General features: G+C 45.3%; 1 protein-coding gene across 2 annotated transcripts; it reads left to right on the top strand.

The window, feature by feature from the left end:
* Positions 1-200: 200 nt before the first annotated feature.
* Positions 201-12,426, top strand: LOC121484145 (zinc finger protein 850-like). 2 transcript variants are annotated; one of them, XM_041742971.1, is made up of 3 exons: positions 201-384; positions 2,487-2,613; positions 7,901-12,426. In XM_041742971.1, the coding sequence occupies exons 1-3, from the start codon at positions 343-345 to the stop codon at positions 11,638-11,640; spliced, it is 3,909 nt and encodes a 1,302-aa protein (XP_041598905.1). In that variant the 5' UTR covers positions 201-342; the 3' UTR covers positions 11,641-12,426. The 2 variants fall into 2 exon arrangements, with proteins under 2 accessions (XP_041598905.1, XP_041598903.1); XM_041742969.1 differs by lacking the exon at positions 201-384 and adding an exon at positions 395-894.
* Positions 12,427-15,778: the final 3,352 nt, after the last annotated feature.

Consider the following 15,778-nt stretch of genomic DNA (forward strand, 5'->3'; position numbering starts at 1 on the left):
TCCTGTAGCCTTCAGGATGCCACGTGACCTACGCTCCAGTACTCCAGGGTGGAGGATCCCGACCAGAGACCGCCTGAGATCAGGGAACCACACCACCCGGAAGAACCTAGGCAAGGGCGCAGCGAGGAGCCAATGAGGGAATAGGACGCGGGGTTTCTAGGCGGGCACCATCCGCTGGGGCGGGACTTCCGGCCTGAGGCCCTGGCGGTCTTTTTACCCCGGTTAGGTTCGTCTGTCTCCTAAGGTTTCAGAGTGCCGGTTCAGAGTCGGGGTGACTAGTGAAGACGCAAGGGGAGGCACTGTCCTCGCCGCACACACTAGGACCGGGCCCCGCTCCGCCCCATGAGTCCAATGGCGGCGGCCGCGCCCAGGGCCCTAGCGCAGGTAAACGCTCATCCCCCGGACCCTCTCCGCCCTCCCCCCCGCCCCCGATTATCAAGGCCCTAGCGCGGGGCGCCTGCTCGTGTCCCTGAGACCCCGCATCGGTGTGCTGGGACCCCCGGTGTGAGCGCCGGCGCGCTGCGGTGCGGAAGCGGACCGCAGAGGCGGGGCGGGCTGGGGCAGAGGCTGCGGGAATAGCGGTGCGGGGTGGCTGCGTCAGCAGCGGGGAGCTGCACGTGTCCATTCGTTCAGGAGCAGTGACGGCCAGTGAGGCCTGCACCCCCACTGCCTGACGGGGCCGTCTGTCCTAGCGATGCCGAGAGGGGGGCGACCCGGGTGTACATAGGCTTTATCTGGCCGCAGAGAAGGGCACGCCCCGCGGGGGTAAGCGAGGAGGAGGGAATCGCAGTAGTCGGTGGATTGTTGATGGACTCCGTGGCCACCGTGGACGTGGTGAACCGGTTGACTGGTCTATGTTCTGAGAAGGGCCGAGGCCGATTGTGGGTGTTGCAGGTGAGAAAAGGAAGGGAGGAGTCAGGGCAAACCCTAGGGCCTTCGTTACGTGAACCTTAAAAAGTGCCAGTTCCCCGCAAAAATGGATTGATGTAGGAGCGACAGAGAACTGCGGTTTGGAATAAAGCAGCTGAGTCAAAATAGCGGGCCAGTGTGGAGAACAAGAGAGAGGTAGTCTATTTTAAGGGGAAAGGGGGGAAGTTGGGGAGGCTGTTGTAAACTACAAGTCCACTGGAGTAAGTTGGGAGTTGCGGCTTCTCATTGGCTGAGCTGTTGGGTGCGGTGATCAGGAAAGCCTGTCTTTTGGGGTCTGAGGTAGTGAAGTCGTGTCCCATATAAGGTCAATCCCATCGCTTTCTGTTGGGCCTGCAGTTGATCACATTGGTAGTGCCTGAGAGCTTGCCGAAGTGCAACCTCCCGACTCCAGTTTAGTGAGGTTTCCCGTTATGAATAGCAGCGTAAGGGATTGAAGCTCCCGTTAACCTGATGGAAGTTGGCAGTATGTTGATTATCGCTTGGGGTGTCCTCACTTGTCTTGACATGGTTAAGCATCTTAGATGTGTTAGGGAAGTGTGAGTGATGGTGTGGAGTGGGCAGCTGGACAGGACATTTTGGGAAACTGGGGGAAAGTTGCAGATTGGAGGCTTCCCAAAGTGATGGCTGTTGTGCGGAGCAGGGGGAGATTTGGGTCCCATATAGGAAGGGCATGCAGGGACGCCTGGGTGGCTCAGCGGTTTAGTGCCTGCCCTCGGCCCCTCGGCCCAGGGTGTGATCCTGGAGTCCCGGGATGGAGTCCCACGTCAGGCTCCCTGCGTGGAGCCTGCTTCTCCCTCTGCCTATGCCTCTGCCTCTCTCTCTCTCTGTGTCTTTCATGAATAAATAAATAAGAATCTTTAAAATAAAAAAAGAAGAGGGTCTGTGAGTATCCTAAGTTGACATGTGCTTGTGAGTGTCTGTTATTGAAGGGAGGATTACAGGTTGAGGAGGGCTTCTCAGCAGCATCTGAGGCTTTCCCTCAGTTGGGATACGTGAGAGTCCTGGGGTGGTAGTGGAGCCTGTGTGAATCTGTCAAACATCCTTTGGATGACCTGTGACAAGTACAAGAGTGAGTGGTGGGAGAATTATGTGGTGTGGGGGCAGGAAGGCGTGGGCGTTCATCTGTGGGGTCTGAAGACAGGAGAGAGGTACAGTCTACAGAATCATGTGCACATGGAGAGGAAGTGTGAGCCAAGGACCTCAGGGTCCTGATATTGAGGACTCTTTGGTAAAGCAGGGCCCATACCTGGCTGTCTCACGGCATAATCTGGGAGCCTGCATGGGAATATCCTGACAAGGGGATGGGACCTTGCAGGCCACACCCAGATCTTAGATTGCACCTACATGTCCTGTGTCTGTTACTACTGAGGACTGAACAGTGATTGACGGGAAGGCGAGAGGAGTGCAGCATTAGTGGCACCAGGACCTGGCATTTATCTTACAGTGGGGAGCTGAGGTGGCAGGGGAGACTGGGGTGCTGTGTGTGGGGGGGTTGGATTGTGGGTTCTCAGAGAGAGAGAGAATGTTCATGGTTCCATCTGTCGCTCTCCTGACAGGGTGGCGTGACCTTTGAGGACATTGCCGTGTACTTCTCCTGGAAGGAGTGGAGACTTCTGGATGAGGCTCAGAGACGGCTGTACCACCATGTGATGCTGGAGAACTTTACGCTTATATCCTCACTGGGTAAGGCCTTCACCGTCCTCATTCACCTGGAGTAGTAGACTCTATTCCACATCCCCGTCCTCTCTTTTCCAGGGGGTAATTTGTCCTTCTCATGTGTGGCCTGTGGGCACTGCTTGCTTCCCCAGCTTTTGGGTAGTTGCTTTTGTGGCTAGCTCTGAGTTGTTGGTGTGCCCTTTCCTCTGCCCTGCAGTCCCTGTACCCTGTGTGCTGAACCCTGAGGGTGACATTGGAGGTCAGTAGTCCTGCAGTGAGGCTGATGGATTGCACCTGGCTTGCCCTCTGCCCAGCTGGGTACATGTGTTCAGATCCGTGCCATTTCTGTGGCCCGGCTTTTGATGCCTTGCTTTAGGTGACATTTCCTTGTGCCTGCCTGTGCCTGAAACTGCAAGCATTGGCATGTTTACTTCTTTTTTTTTTTTTTTTTTCTTTGGACTTTTTTGCGATTAAAGCCCTGACTTCAATATTACTGCTTGGTCTTTTTTTTTTTTTTTTTAAAGATTTTTATTCATTTATTCATGATAGAGAGAGGGAGAGAGAGATCAGAGACACAGGCAGAGGGAGAAGCAGGCTCCATGCACCGGGAGCCCGACGTGGGATTCGATCCCGGGTCTCCAGGATCGCGCCCTGAGCCAAAGGCAGGCGCCAAACCGCTGCGCCACCCAGGGATCCCGCATGTTTACTTCTTAAGTGGACCATGGGCTACTTCTCAAGAGTGTCCTCTGTGTTCTTTCTGTAGTGTTTACATCTCTTTTTCTACCTGCCCCCTTCCCTTCAGGTTTGTGAGGAATGATTGACAGATAAAGTTATATTATTTAATATGTAATGTATTATGTAGTATAATTATTTCATTTACTCACACATTAGGAAATTAATACTGATATGTAGCTAATGAACACCGCCGTCACTTCGCATAGTACACTTTTTGTTTTTGACGGTAAGAAGGCTTAATATCTTCCGTCTTAGCAAATTTCAACTGTAAATGCAATAATATTGAGTGTACTCTACATGCTGTATGTTAGTTCCTCCGAAATTTCTCATCTTTTAAGTGAAAGTGAACCCCTGAGCACCCGCTGCCCCCTCCTGTAATTCTTAGTTTGTAGCATTCTACTTTTTGTCTCTGAGTCTGATTTTTTTTTTTTTTTTTTAAATGGGTACATGCAAGGCTGGATGCTTGGGTAGCTTAGTCTACTTAGTGTCTTCCTTTGGCTCAGATTGTGATCCTAGGGCCCTGGGATCCAGTCCCACATCGGGCTTCCTTCTCAGTGGGGAGTCTGCTATCCTTATCCCTTCCCCTCTGATTATGCTAGCTAATGCTCTCTCAAATAAATAAACACTTTTTTTTTTTTTTAAGATTTTATTTATTTATTCATGAGAGAGAGAGACAGAGAGACAGAGAGAGGCTCCTTGAAGTGGGTCTGATGTGGGACTTGATCCCCAGGTCTCCAGGATCACGCCTTGGGCTAAAGGCAGGCGCTAAACCGCTGAGCCACCCAGGCATCCCCATAAATAAATAAACACCTTTTAAAAAAATTTAAAAACATAATATCTAGGGCACTTGGTGGCTTGCTTGGTTAAGCATCTGACTCTTTTTTATTTATTTTTATTATTTTAAAGATTTTATTTATTTATTCATGAGAGACACACAGAGAGAGGCAGAGACACAGGCAGAGGGAGAAGCAGGCTCCACCCAGGGAAGTGGAGCACCTGGATGCGGGACTGGATCCCAGGTCTCCAGGATCTCATCCTGGGCTGAAGGCGGCACTAAACCCCTGAGCCACCCACGCTGCCCCTGACTCTTGGTTTTTGCTGTGTCGTGATCCTAGGTTGTAGGTTTGAGCCCTGTGTCTGTCCCTGCTCAGTGAAGAGTGTGCTTGAAGATTCTCTCCCCATGCTCCTTCCCCCACTTACAAACTGTCTTGCGCATGTGGGCTCTCTGTCTCTCAAATAAGGCTTTTTAAAAAAGGGATATCCATGTTAGTAATGCCATACAGTATTTGTCTTTTTTTTTTTTTTTTAAGATCTTATTTATTTATTCATGATAGACACAGAGAGAGAGAGAGAGGCAGAGACACAGGCTGAGGGAGAAGCAGGGTCCATGCAGGGAGATTGATGTGGGACTATATCCCCGGACTCCAGTATCAGGCTCTGGGTCAAAGGCAGGCACTAAACCACTGCGCCACCCAGGGATCCCCAAGTATTTGTCTTTTGCTCTGTGATGATGTCACTTAGCATAATGTTTTCCATGTTCATCCATGTTGTGTTGAATGGTAATGTTCCCATTTTTATGTCTGAGTATTCCTGCATTTGTTCTTTGTCACCTTACTATTTTGTTAAGGTTTTATTTTTTTTTAGTAATCTACACTCTGTGTGAGGCTAGAAATTACAACCCCGTGATCAAATGTCCCATGCTGTACCTACTTAGCTTGCCAGGCACTCCCTAATTTTTCTTTGTCATTTTAAACCCTAAAAGATACAGAGAGTTTGTAGAGATACTGATTTTGTTTCCTTGGGATACATACATAATTAGAAATGGCAACAGTAGGGGCACCTGGGTGGCTCAGTGGTTGTTGAGCATCTGTCTTTGGCTCAGGTCGTAGTTCTGGGATCAGGCTCTCTGCAAGGAGCCTGCTTCTCCCTCTGCCTATCCCTCTGCCTCTTCCACTCTGTGTGTCATCATTCTGGGATCAGGCTCTCTGCAAGGAGCCTGCTTCTCCCTCTGCCTATTCCTCTGCCTCTCTGTGTGTCTCATGAATAATAATAAAAAACCTACAAAAAAGAAATGGCAATGGTAGCAGATACCGTAGTTCTATTTTTAATTTTTTGTGTCTTCCCCAATGTGTTCCATCATGACTTCTGTAATTTATATGCGTAGCAATAGTATTCAAGGGTTCAGTTTTCTCCACTTCCTCACCAACATGTCTTGTCTTTTTGGTAATAACCATTGAAACAGCTATGAGGTAATACATTATGGTTTTGTTTCATTTCTCTGATGATCAGTGATTGTGAGCTCGTCTTGGGCACTTACATCTTCTTTTCACTTTTTTTTTTTCCTTTTCACTCTTTTTTGTTTCTTTGGCTCTACTGCAACATTTCAATGTGGTTTGGTTGTATTTGCTTTTGAAAGCAAATAGGACATGCTTTGGATGTCTGATTCAAAAATTATTGCCAGGTGTAAGGTTAAAGGGGCTTTTCCCTTTGTTTTTGCTAGGAGTTTTGGGATTTCAGGTCATATATTTCAGTTTTTAATCAATGCATGTGCATTTCAAGGAGTGCTATAAGGTGGAGTACACTTTTATTTTTTCATTTGGATATTTAGATTTCACAGCAGTAGGAAAGAAGTTTTTTTCCTCCACTGTAGTTTCTTAGCAGAAATGTGCTGCCTAGGGTCACCTGGGTGTCTCAGTCGGTTAAGTGTCTGCAGTTGGCCTTTGGCTCAGGTCATGGTCTCAAGATCCTGGGATAGAACCCCGAGTTGGGGTCCCTGCTCTGCAGGGAGTGTGCTTCTTCCTCTCCCCTGCTTATGCATTCTCTCTCTCTCTCTCTCTCTCTCTTTCTGTCTTTCTCTCAAATAAAGAAATAAATTTTTATTTATTTATTTTTTTTTAAAAGAATTTTATGTTATTTTATTTATGATAGTCACAGAGAGAGAGAGGTAGAGACACAGGCAGAGGGAGGAGAAGCAGGCTCCATGCACCGGGAGCCCGATGTGGGATTCGATCCCGGGTCTCCAGGATCGCGCCCTGGGCCAAAGGCAGGCGCCAAACCACTGCGCCACCCAGGGATCCCAGAAATAAATTTTTTAAAAAAGAAAGGAAAGGAAACCTTTAAAGATATGTGCTACCTAAAACTATGATCTTTCTCAAGATTACTTCATGTTTCAGCTTTTTTTTTTTTTTTTAAGATTTTATTTATTCATTCATGAGAGACACAGAGAGCCGGGAGGGGGGGGTTCAGAGACACAGGCTGAGAGAGAAGCAGGCTTCACGTAGGGAACTCGATGTCGGACCAGATTGTGAGTGCCTAGGATTACACCCTGGGCTGAAGGCAGTGCTAAACCCTGAGCCACCCGGGCTGCCCAGTGTTTCAGCTTTTGTAAAGTTGGTGACAAATATTCCAATGTCCTCTGTGGACCAGGTAGTAGGAGTCTCTGCTTCTCTGCTCATCAGGGACTGCAGTAGTACCCACCATGTGGCTGATAGAGATAGCCCCAGCTTTATTTCCTACCCATCCCCATGTGTCTCTGCTAATATAGCCTTCAGCCATCTTTTCTATGTGCTTGTGCCCTCTTATGTTCTACTGTACAGTAGTCAGTCTTAATAGGACTACTGAGCCCTCCAAGGCTAATGTCATCTATGGACAGCTATTGAATTGATTTTTGTTGGAGTGAGTGATGGTATCTCATATTCTGCCTTCTTGCTGATAACAGTCCCTTAGGCTATTTTTCTATGTTCCTTGTGTCCTGAGTAACTCAGGGACAGTGTTGGTGCTCCAATTGGCCTGTTTTCCTGCAGTATTTATATCCTTTTCGTACTCTAGTTGCACTGCTAGGGCTTCCAGGGAAGAGTCTTTTGTGTTTCAGAGAGTGGTTATGCTCCAGACGTGACCACGTGGACTAGGGGACCTGTTTCTTGTGAATGGTGGTTGGCAAAGTTGTGACATCAGGGCTGTGTTTAGGTCATACTGGGCACCTTTTGTTTGTTAAACCAGAGTTTGGTGCCATTGCTGATGGCCACACCCCATTTCTGTCTTTCCTTCCTCACTGTTGACAATTTGTTGTTTTATGGATTCTATTCCTTTGGTAATTCAGTGATGTCTAGTGCAAGGGTTATTAATGCTTTTCGGGCCTCCTTATCTCACCCATTCCTCTCACTGCACTTTATGTGTAGTCCAACATTCACCAGTGAACATTTCGCCATAAGATATTGATATTAAGTTGACCTTGAACAAAAACAAATTTCTTGTAATTGGATATTCCTCCAGTCTTCTACTCAGCCAAGTACCAGTAACAGAAATGGTCCTATATGAAGCTGTTGTCAGAGAACAAGTTGTAGACTCTGGTTCTCTTCCTTATGTTATACCCTAGTTTTTTATCCTTCTAGTGTGTTCTCCAAAATACTTTGACCAGTTGGGCCCAGGAATGCACAGCAGCCATTCTTTCAAATGAATCCTTTGTATTTGGAAAATCAAGCTATACACTCATGCCTACATGAGTTGGTTGCTTACAGGTTACGTGCTCACTGCTTCACTTTAGTCAACACGTGTTTTACCAGCCTTTCTTTGCGTTCAGGTTGCTGCTGTGGAGCAGAGGCTGTGGAGGCACCCATTGAACAGAGTGCTTCTGGAGGTGTGTCACAGACCAGGACGCCCAGGGTAGCTCTGACTTCCCAGAAGACCCACCCCTGTGAGATGTGTGGTCCAGTCTTGAGAGACATTTTCCATTTGGCTGAGCAGCAGGGAAAAGAAAACAGCCAGAAACTGTTGAGGTGCGGAGCATGTGGGAAACGATTTTATTTCAGTATAAAGTTTGAACAGCAGCAGCACGTGGGAGAAACACTATGCAGAAACGGTGTGGATGGGGCCTGTGATGTGAAGAGCTGCAGAATCCATGATTCAGGAAAGTCCTTTACCTGTAGGGAAGTTCGGAAGGACTTCCTGTCTGGCTCGAGACATCTGCGGCAAGAGGCCACTGCGAGTGGGGAGAAGCCAAACACCATCACACAGTGCAGGGCAACTTTACAAAGCAGAAAAAGTCATTATCCTTGGGGAGAATGCAAGAACGCCTTTAGTCCTAAACATCCCCATGTTAAGGACCAGGGTGTCCACCCTGGAAGACAGTGCTTTGTGTGTAGTGAATGTGGGAAAACGTTCAGGTATAAATCGTTACTTGCTATACATCAGAGGTTTCATACTGGAGAAAGATATCATGAGTTTGGCAAATATGGAAAATACTCTAGGCAAAGATCAACCCTGAGTGAACATGGAAAGACTCATAGTGGATCCAGGCAATACACGTGTAGCAAATGTGGGAAATCCTTAGGTCCCAAAACTGTCCTCATTCATCCCCAGAGATGGCACAATGGAGTAAAGAGTTATGTGTGCAGTGAATGTGAAAAATCTTTTAGCTGTAACTCAGTGTTGATTACTCATAATGTTCAACCTGAAGAAAGGTTTTATAAGTGTCATGCCTGTGGAAAATCTTTTCCCTCTATGTCTGCCCTCTGTTATCATCGGAGATCTCACACGGGAGAAAGATCTTATGAGTGCCGTGAATGTGGGAAGTCTTTTACGAGTAATTCTGTCCTCCGTTCTCACCAGAGACTTCATACTGGAGAAAGGCATTATGAGTGCCGTGAATGTGGGAAATCTTTTATCAGTAATTCTGTCCTCCGTTCTCACCAGAGACTTCATACTGGAGAAAGGCCTTATGAATGCCATGAATGTGGGAAATCCTTTACTTTTAGTTCTACCCTCCGTTATCACCAGAGAGTTCATACTGGACAAAAGCCTTATAAGTGCCGAGAATGTGGGAAATCTTTTATTACTAGTAATCAGTGCCGTTCTCACCAAACAGTTCACAGTGGAGAAAAGCCTCATGAATGCAGTGAATGTGGCAAATCCTTTCCCCGAAAATATAGCCTTGTTGAACACAAAAAGATTCACTCACAAGAACGGCCTTATGAGTGTAATGAATGTGGGAAATCTTTTATTACTAGTAGCCAATGTCGTTCTCACCAGAGAGTTCATACTGGAGAAAGGCCTTATGAGTGCCATGAATGTGGGAAATCTTACACTGTTAGTTCTGGCCTCCACGTTCACCAGAGAGTTCACACTGGAGAAAGACCTTATGCATGCCATGAATGTGGAAAGTCCTTTACCAGTAGTTCTAACCTACGTTACCACCAGGCAGTTCACAGTGGAGAGAGGCCTTATGAATGCAGTGAATGTGGCAAATCCTTTTCCCGAAAATATAGCCTTGTTGAACACAAAAAGATTCACTCACAAGAACGGCCTTATGAGTGTAATGAATGTGGGAAATCTTTTATTACTAGTAGCCAATTTCGTTCTCACCAAAGACTTCACACTGGAGAAAGGCCTTATGAGTGCCGTGAATGTGGGAAATCTTTTACCAGTAATTCTGCCCTCCGTTCTCACCAAAGACTTCACACTGGAGAAAGGCCTTATAAGTGCCGTGACTGTGGGAAATCTTACATTGTTAGTTCTGCCCTCCGTGTTCACCAGAGAGTTCATACTGGACAAAGGCCTTATAAGTGCCGTGAATGTGGGAAATCTTACACTGTTAGTTCTGCCCTCCGTGTTCACCAGAGAATTCATACTGGACAGAAGCCTTACAAGTGCCGTGAATGTGGGAAATCTTTTGTCAGTAATCCTGCTCTCCGTTATCACCACAGAGTTCACACTGGAGAAAGGCCTTATGAGTGCCGTGAATGTGGGAAATCTTTTACCAGTAATTCTGCCCTCCGTTCTCACCAAAGACTTCATACTGGAGAAAGGCCTTATGAGTGCCGTGACTGTGGGAAATCTTACACTGTTAGTTCTGCCCTCCGTGTTCACCAGAGAGTTCATACTGGACAAAGGCCTTATAAGTGCCGTGAATGTGGGAAATCCTTTACCACTAATTCTATCCTACGTTATCACCAGGCAGTTCACACTGGACAAAAGCCTTATAAGTGCCATGAATGTGGGAAATCTTTTATCAGTAATCCTGCTCTCCGTTTTCACCACAGAGTTCACACTGAACAAAAGCCCTATGAATGCCGTGAACGTGGGAAATCTTTTACCAGTGATTCTGCCCTACGTTATCAGAGAGTTCTCAATGGAAAAAGGCCTTATGAATGCAACGAATGTGGGAAATCTTTTGCTGGTAGTTCTCCTTTCCGTTATCACCAGAGATGTCATACAGGAGAAAGGCCTTATAAGTGCAGTGAGTGTGGGAAATCTTTTACTGCTAGTTCTGCCTTCCGTTCTCACCAGAGAATTCATACTGGAGAGAGGCCTTATAAGTGCAGTGAATGTGGGAAATCTTTTACTGCTAATTCTGCCCTCTATTATCACCGCATACGTCATACTGGACAAAAGCCTCATCAGTGTCCTGAATGTGGCAAATCTTTTATTTTTAGTTCTGCCCTCCGTTCTCACCAGAGATGTCATACAGGAGAAAGGCCTTATAAGTGCAGTGAATGTGGGAAATCTTTTACTACTAGTTCTGCCTTCCGTTCTCACCAGAGAATTCACACTGGAGAAAAGCCTTATAAGTGCAGTGAATGTGGGAAATCTTTTGCTGCTAGTTCTGCCCTCTATTCTCACCGTATACGTCATACTGGACAAAAGCCTCATGAGTGCCCTGAGTGTGGGAAATCTTTTACTTTTAGTTCTGCCCTCCGTTGTCACCAGAGACGTCATACAGGAGAAAGGCCTTATAAGTGCAGTGAATGTGAGAAATCTTTTATTGCTAGTTCTGCCCTTCGTATTCACCAGAGAGTTCACACTGGAAAAAACTGTTCTAAGTGCAATGAGTGTGGGAAATCTTTTCTCACAAGTACCCGCCTTCGAGCTCACCAGAGCGTCCACAGTGGAGAGAGGCCTTACCAATGCAGTCAATGTGGCAAATCCTTTCCCCGAAAAGATACCCTCGTTGTTCATCAAAAGGTTCACTCAGGTGAACGGCCTTATGAGTGTAATGAATGTGGGAAATCATTTACTTTTAGTTCTGCCCTCCGTACTCACCAGAGAGTTCACACTGGAGAAAGGCCTTATGAGTGCCGTGAATGTGGGAAATCATTTATATGTAGTTCTTCTCTCCGTTCTCACCAGAGACTTCACACTGGAGAAAAGCCTTATGAATGCCATGAATGTGGAAAATCATTCACTGGTAATTCTTCCCTCCGTTGTCACCAGAGACTTCACACTGGAGAAAGGCCTTATGAGTGCCGTGAATGTGGGAAATCATATATGAGTAGTAATGGTTTTAAATATCATAACAATCTTCACACTGCAGGAAGGATTTAAAATAGGACAGAATGTGATACTTCTTACTTAGTATAGTTTAGGCTGGAGGACAACCTCTGTGAGGCAATTACCTACCTGTACTGAACTTGGTTCACCTCAATGCTATGGAGTGACTTCTGATGTGTTCCAGTTGGGAAAAATTCAGAACCTGTGTGTTGTACTTTCTGATATGCATGCAGTCATTACAAAATTAAAGTAACTGTCAGTTCCTGTGGCAGATGTCCTTTTACCTCTGCCACCTGGCATTTCCTGATAATGTGCATAGGTCAACACCCCAACATGTTTAATGATGCTGACTTTGCCTTTTCATTTGCTGATGTAAATTATGGGTAATTAGAACTCATTCCCTTGTAAGTTAGGGCATGGATGTGACCCAGTGTTGATCTAGTGTGTGATCTGAGTTCTGGGTGGTAACTTGCATAGGAAGACAATCCCATAGGGATGTTGTTGGTCTCATGATGCTTTGGTAAGTATTTGCAGCTTCCAAATCACCACACAGGGATTGTGTTCCACATGTTTTTCTGATGTATATATTAGTAAATGCCATCTTTGTTTAATTACCTGTAGTCTTTGACATTGTATGTACTCTAAGGGGTGGTTTGAAAGCAGGATTGGAATAAATAAATAAATAAATAAATAAATAAATAAATAAATAAATAAATAAAAAGAAAGAAAGAAAGAAAGATTGGGCTCTCCCAACATAAAGGAATGAACAGATTGCATTGCATCCCAACCTGGATGTGTCTCTAAGAGGATAATTGCAAATAAATCAATAATATGTACATAGATATATCCATAAATACTCTAGCTTGTTTGTTAATTTGCATTATAACCCAAACTTTTCTGATAGGCTGAATTCTGTACCTAAAATTCATATTTTGAAGTTGTAATCCCCAGTAGCTCACAATTTCACTATAGTTAGACATAGCACCTTTAAAGAAATGATGAAGTTAAAATGGGTTATTAGAATGGACTCTCAGGCAGTATGGATGGTTTCATGATAAGAGATGAGTGTATGGGAACATGGATGACCACCTGAAGACAGGGAATCTACATCTACCAGCCAAGGAGAGGCCTCAGAAGAAACTAACCCTGCTGATGACACTTTATGTCTGATTTCTAGACTCCAGATTTGTGGGAAAATTAATTTCTCTTGTCTAATCACCCAGTGTGTGGTACTGGTATATCAGTTTTAGCTAATACATCCTCCTAGGGGCCACATCTTGGTTTTGTGTTCTAGATGCCAGGAAGTTTTGCGTGTTCACGGGTCACCCTGAAGAGGGAGCAGCTGAGACCATCTCCAGTGCTTATGGAGACCATGTGAATATTTTGCTTGCCCACAGCTGATACCACATAGTGCCCTGCACTGTTGAGTGGAATCTCTACCTCAGATCCTTCAGAGGAGCCATGTGACCTGATGTACAGTATTTACTTGTGACACCACAGGGGAAAGGGAACTGTAAGTGGTCCTCTAGATGACTGCATAATTAGGTAATTAGAGGAGATATCAGGCCCCTAATGGAAGGTATGTTTTTTTTTTTTTCTTTTAGTTTTAGGATTTTATTTACCCATGAGAGACATAGGCAGTAGGAGAAGCAGGCTCCCCAGAGGGACCCTCGGATCACGACCTGAGCCAAAGGCAGACACTCAACCACTGAGTGACCCAGGTATCCCAGAATATGTCTTATAAAAGTGTATCCACAAATATTGTAGTGGCTGAGTGGGCAGGATCAGTGTTCACAAATTCTCCACTTTCAGATACATATCCTGTGTAACAGGTAATTATCAAAATAATCCAAGGTCCCTGATTTCTCATTTCTTCTCTGGTGCTTGCTTAATGTCAAGGAAATTGTGGTGCAGGCAGAAAAAAGATAAGGACCAGGGAGAATTCATAGGGATGTGGCTTTTTTTTTTTTTTTTTTTTTTAGCTTTTATTTATTCATTCTTGAGAGACAGGCAGAGGGAGAAGCAGGCTGCGTGCAGAAGCCTGATGTGGGACTCGATTCCGGGACTCCAAGATCACGCCCTGGGCCAAAGGCAGATGTAAACCACTGAGCCACCCAGGGATCCCTGGGATGTAGCTTTTGTGATCCTGCCTAGACTGTATTGTTGGTATATCAAACTATGGCAGGCACCTCTTCTGAAACCTCTTCCCAGGTACACCCCAGTGTTTAAAGAAAAAAAAACAAACCATCTTACTGGATGTGGTGGTGCAGAGACCTACTCCTAGTGTGGTTTCTCAAATTATATTTCTGTCCCAAAGACCTTGAATTAACCATTTCTTCTCAAGGTGGACTTCAGACTTTTTCATTGGTCTGAAGGCTCAGGTGTTTTGCAAAGACGTTCCTTTCAACACTACTGTTTTCTTCTCTGGACATACAGCACTATTAATTTCTTCATGTGTAAAAAAATAAAAAGTTTCTTTATGTGAATGGAGCATTTGGGTTATTTCCAGCTTTTGGTTTTGGGAAACAAACCCATCTATATGTTTTCATTGTAACTCCTTATGCAGATAGAGGTTTCATTTCTCTTAAAACTCAAAGCACAGGACCTGGGTGGCCCAGCGATTGAGTGCCTGCCTTTGGCCCAGGGCATGATCCTGGGTCTGGGGATCGATTCCCTCATTGGGGTCCCTGTGAGGAGCCTGCTTCTCCCTCTGCCTATGTCTCTGCCTCTCTCTCTCTCTGTGACTATCATAAATAAATAAAAATTGAAAAAGAAATCTCTTAAAAACAAAACAAAACAGGGCAGCCCGGGTGGCTCAGCAGTTTAGCGCTGGCTTCGCTCAGGGCGTGATCCTGAAAGACCCTGGATCGAGTCCCACATCGGACTCCCTGCATGGAGCCTGCTCTCCCTCTGCCTGTGTCTCTGCCTCTCTGTGTGTGTGTCTTTCATGAATAAATAAATAAAATCTAAGAAACAAAACAAAAACACCCCTCAAAGTTCAATGCCTAAGTCGAAGTAGGTCAGTGTAAACATTTTCATGAAATGGGATCTAAACTGTTCACTATTGCATTCCACTAGGCTTGTATGAGAGTTCCAGTATTTCCAGCCTCTGCCAATACTTAGTAGAGCCAGTCTTTAATGTCAGCTCTTTTAATACACATGTAGTACTATGTTGTGATTGCATTTCCTAGGAATTTCTGACTTCGAGCTTTTTTTTTTTTTTTTAAGATTTTTATTTATTCATGAGGGAGAGAGAGAAGCAGAGACACAGGCAGAGGGAGAAGCAAGCTCCATGCAGGGAGCCCGACATGGGACTTGATCCCAGGTCTCCAGGATCACACCCTGGGCTGAAGGCAGCACTAAACCACTGAGCCACCCAGGCTGCCCTTGAGCATTTTTTTTAATGTGGTTTGTTTGTTGTTGTTTGTTTATTTATTTATTTATTTATTTATTTATTTATTTATTTTTATTCATAGAGACAGAGAGGCAGAGACACAGGAAGAGGGAGAAGCAGGCTCCATGCAGAGAGCCTGACGTGGGACTCCATCCAGGATTTCCAGGATCATGCCCTAGGCTGCAGGCGGCGCTAAACTGCTGTGCCACCGGGGCTGCCCTTTAATGTGTTATTTACCACCTATATGTCGTCTTTGGTAAAATTTCCGTTTGTATCATTTGTGTATTTTCTTTCATATGAATTTTGACTATTCATTTACAAATAAGATGTGTACAACAAAGGTATATTTTGGAATTCTCATTCTTTCATAGCGTGACATTTTTCTCAATGGAATCATAGTAATACTGGAAGGGCATTTCCTTATGTTTTCTCAGATTTTTTTGTGTCCCGTATGATATGGCCCCACTGTTAAGTGTAAAGTGCATTCCTACCACTATGTAATGTCTTTCTGAAGTCCAGGCATTCAGACTTGCCTGGGTGGCTCACTTGGCTAAGCATCTATCTGCCTTTGGCTCTGGTCATGATCTCAGGGTCCTTGAATCAAGCCCCAGGTATGTCTTCTTGCTCTGTGGGGGGCGGGGATCTTATCCCACCCCTCACCCTTGAGTGCATGCTCTCTCTCTCTCTTACTCTCTCTCTCTCTCTCTCTCTCTCTCTCTCTCTGTCTTAAATTATCTTGAGGGAAAAAAAAAGTCCAGGCATTCAGAAATACAAAAATCCATTCTGATTTGTAGTGTT

The sequence above is a fragment of the Vulpes lagopus genome, chromosome 2 (assembly GCF_018345385.1).
Source record: "Vulpes lagopus strain Blue_001 chromosome 2, ASM1834538v1, whole genome shotgun sequence".
In the NCBI taxonomy this organism is placed as follows: Eukaryota; Metazoa; Chordata; class Mammalia; order Carnivora; family Canidae; genus Vulpes; species Vulpes lagopus.

Bases quoted from the DNA above. Each gene is read 5' to 3' on its own strand.
- LOC121484145 (XM_041742969.1), top strand. From the start codon at position 808: ATGGACTCCGTGGCCACCGTGGACGTGGTGAACCGGTTGACTGGTCTA. The intron at 895-2,486 runs GTGAGAAAAGGA...CTCTCCTGACAG, and splicing joins GCCGATTGTGGGTGTTGCAG to GGTGGCGTGACCTTTGAGGA. The intron at 2,614-7,900 runs GTAAGGCCTTCA...CTTTGCGTTCAG, and splicing joins TACGCTTATATCCTCACTGG to GTTGCTGCTGTGGAGCAGAG.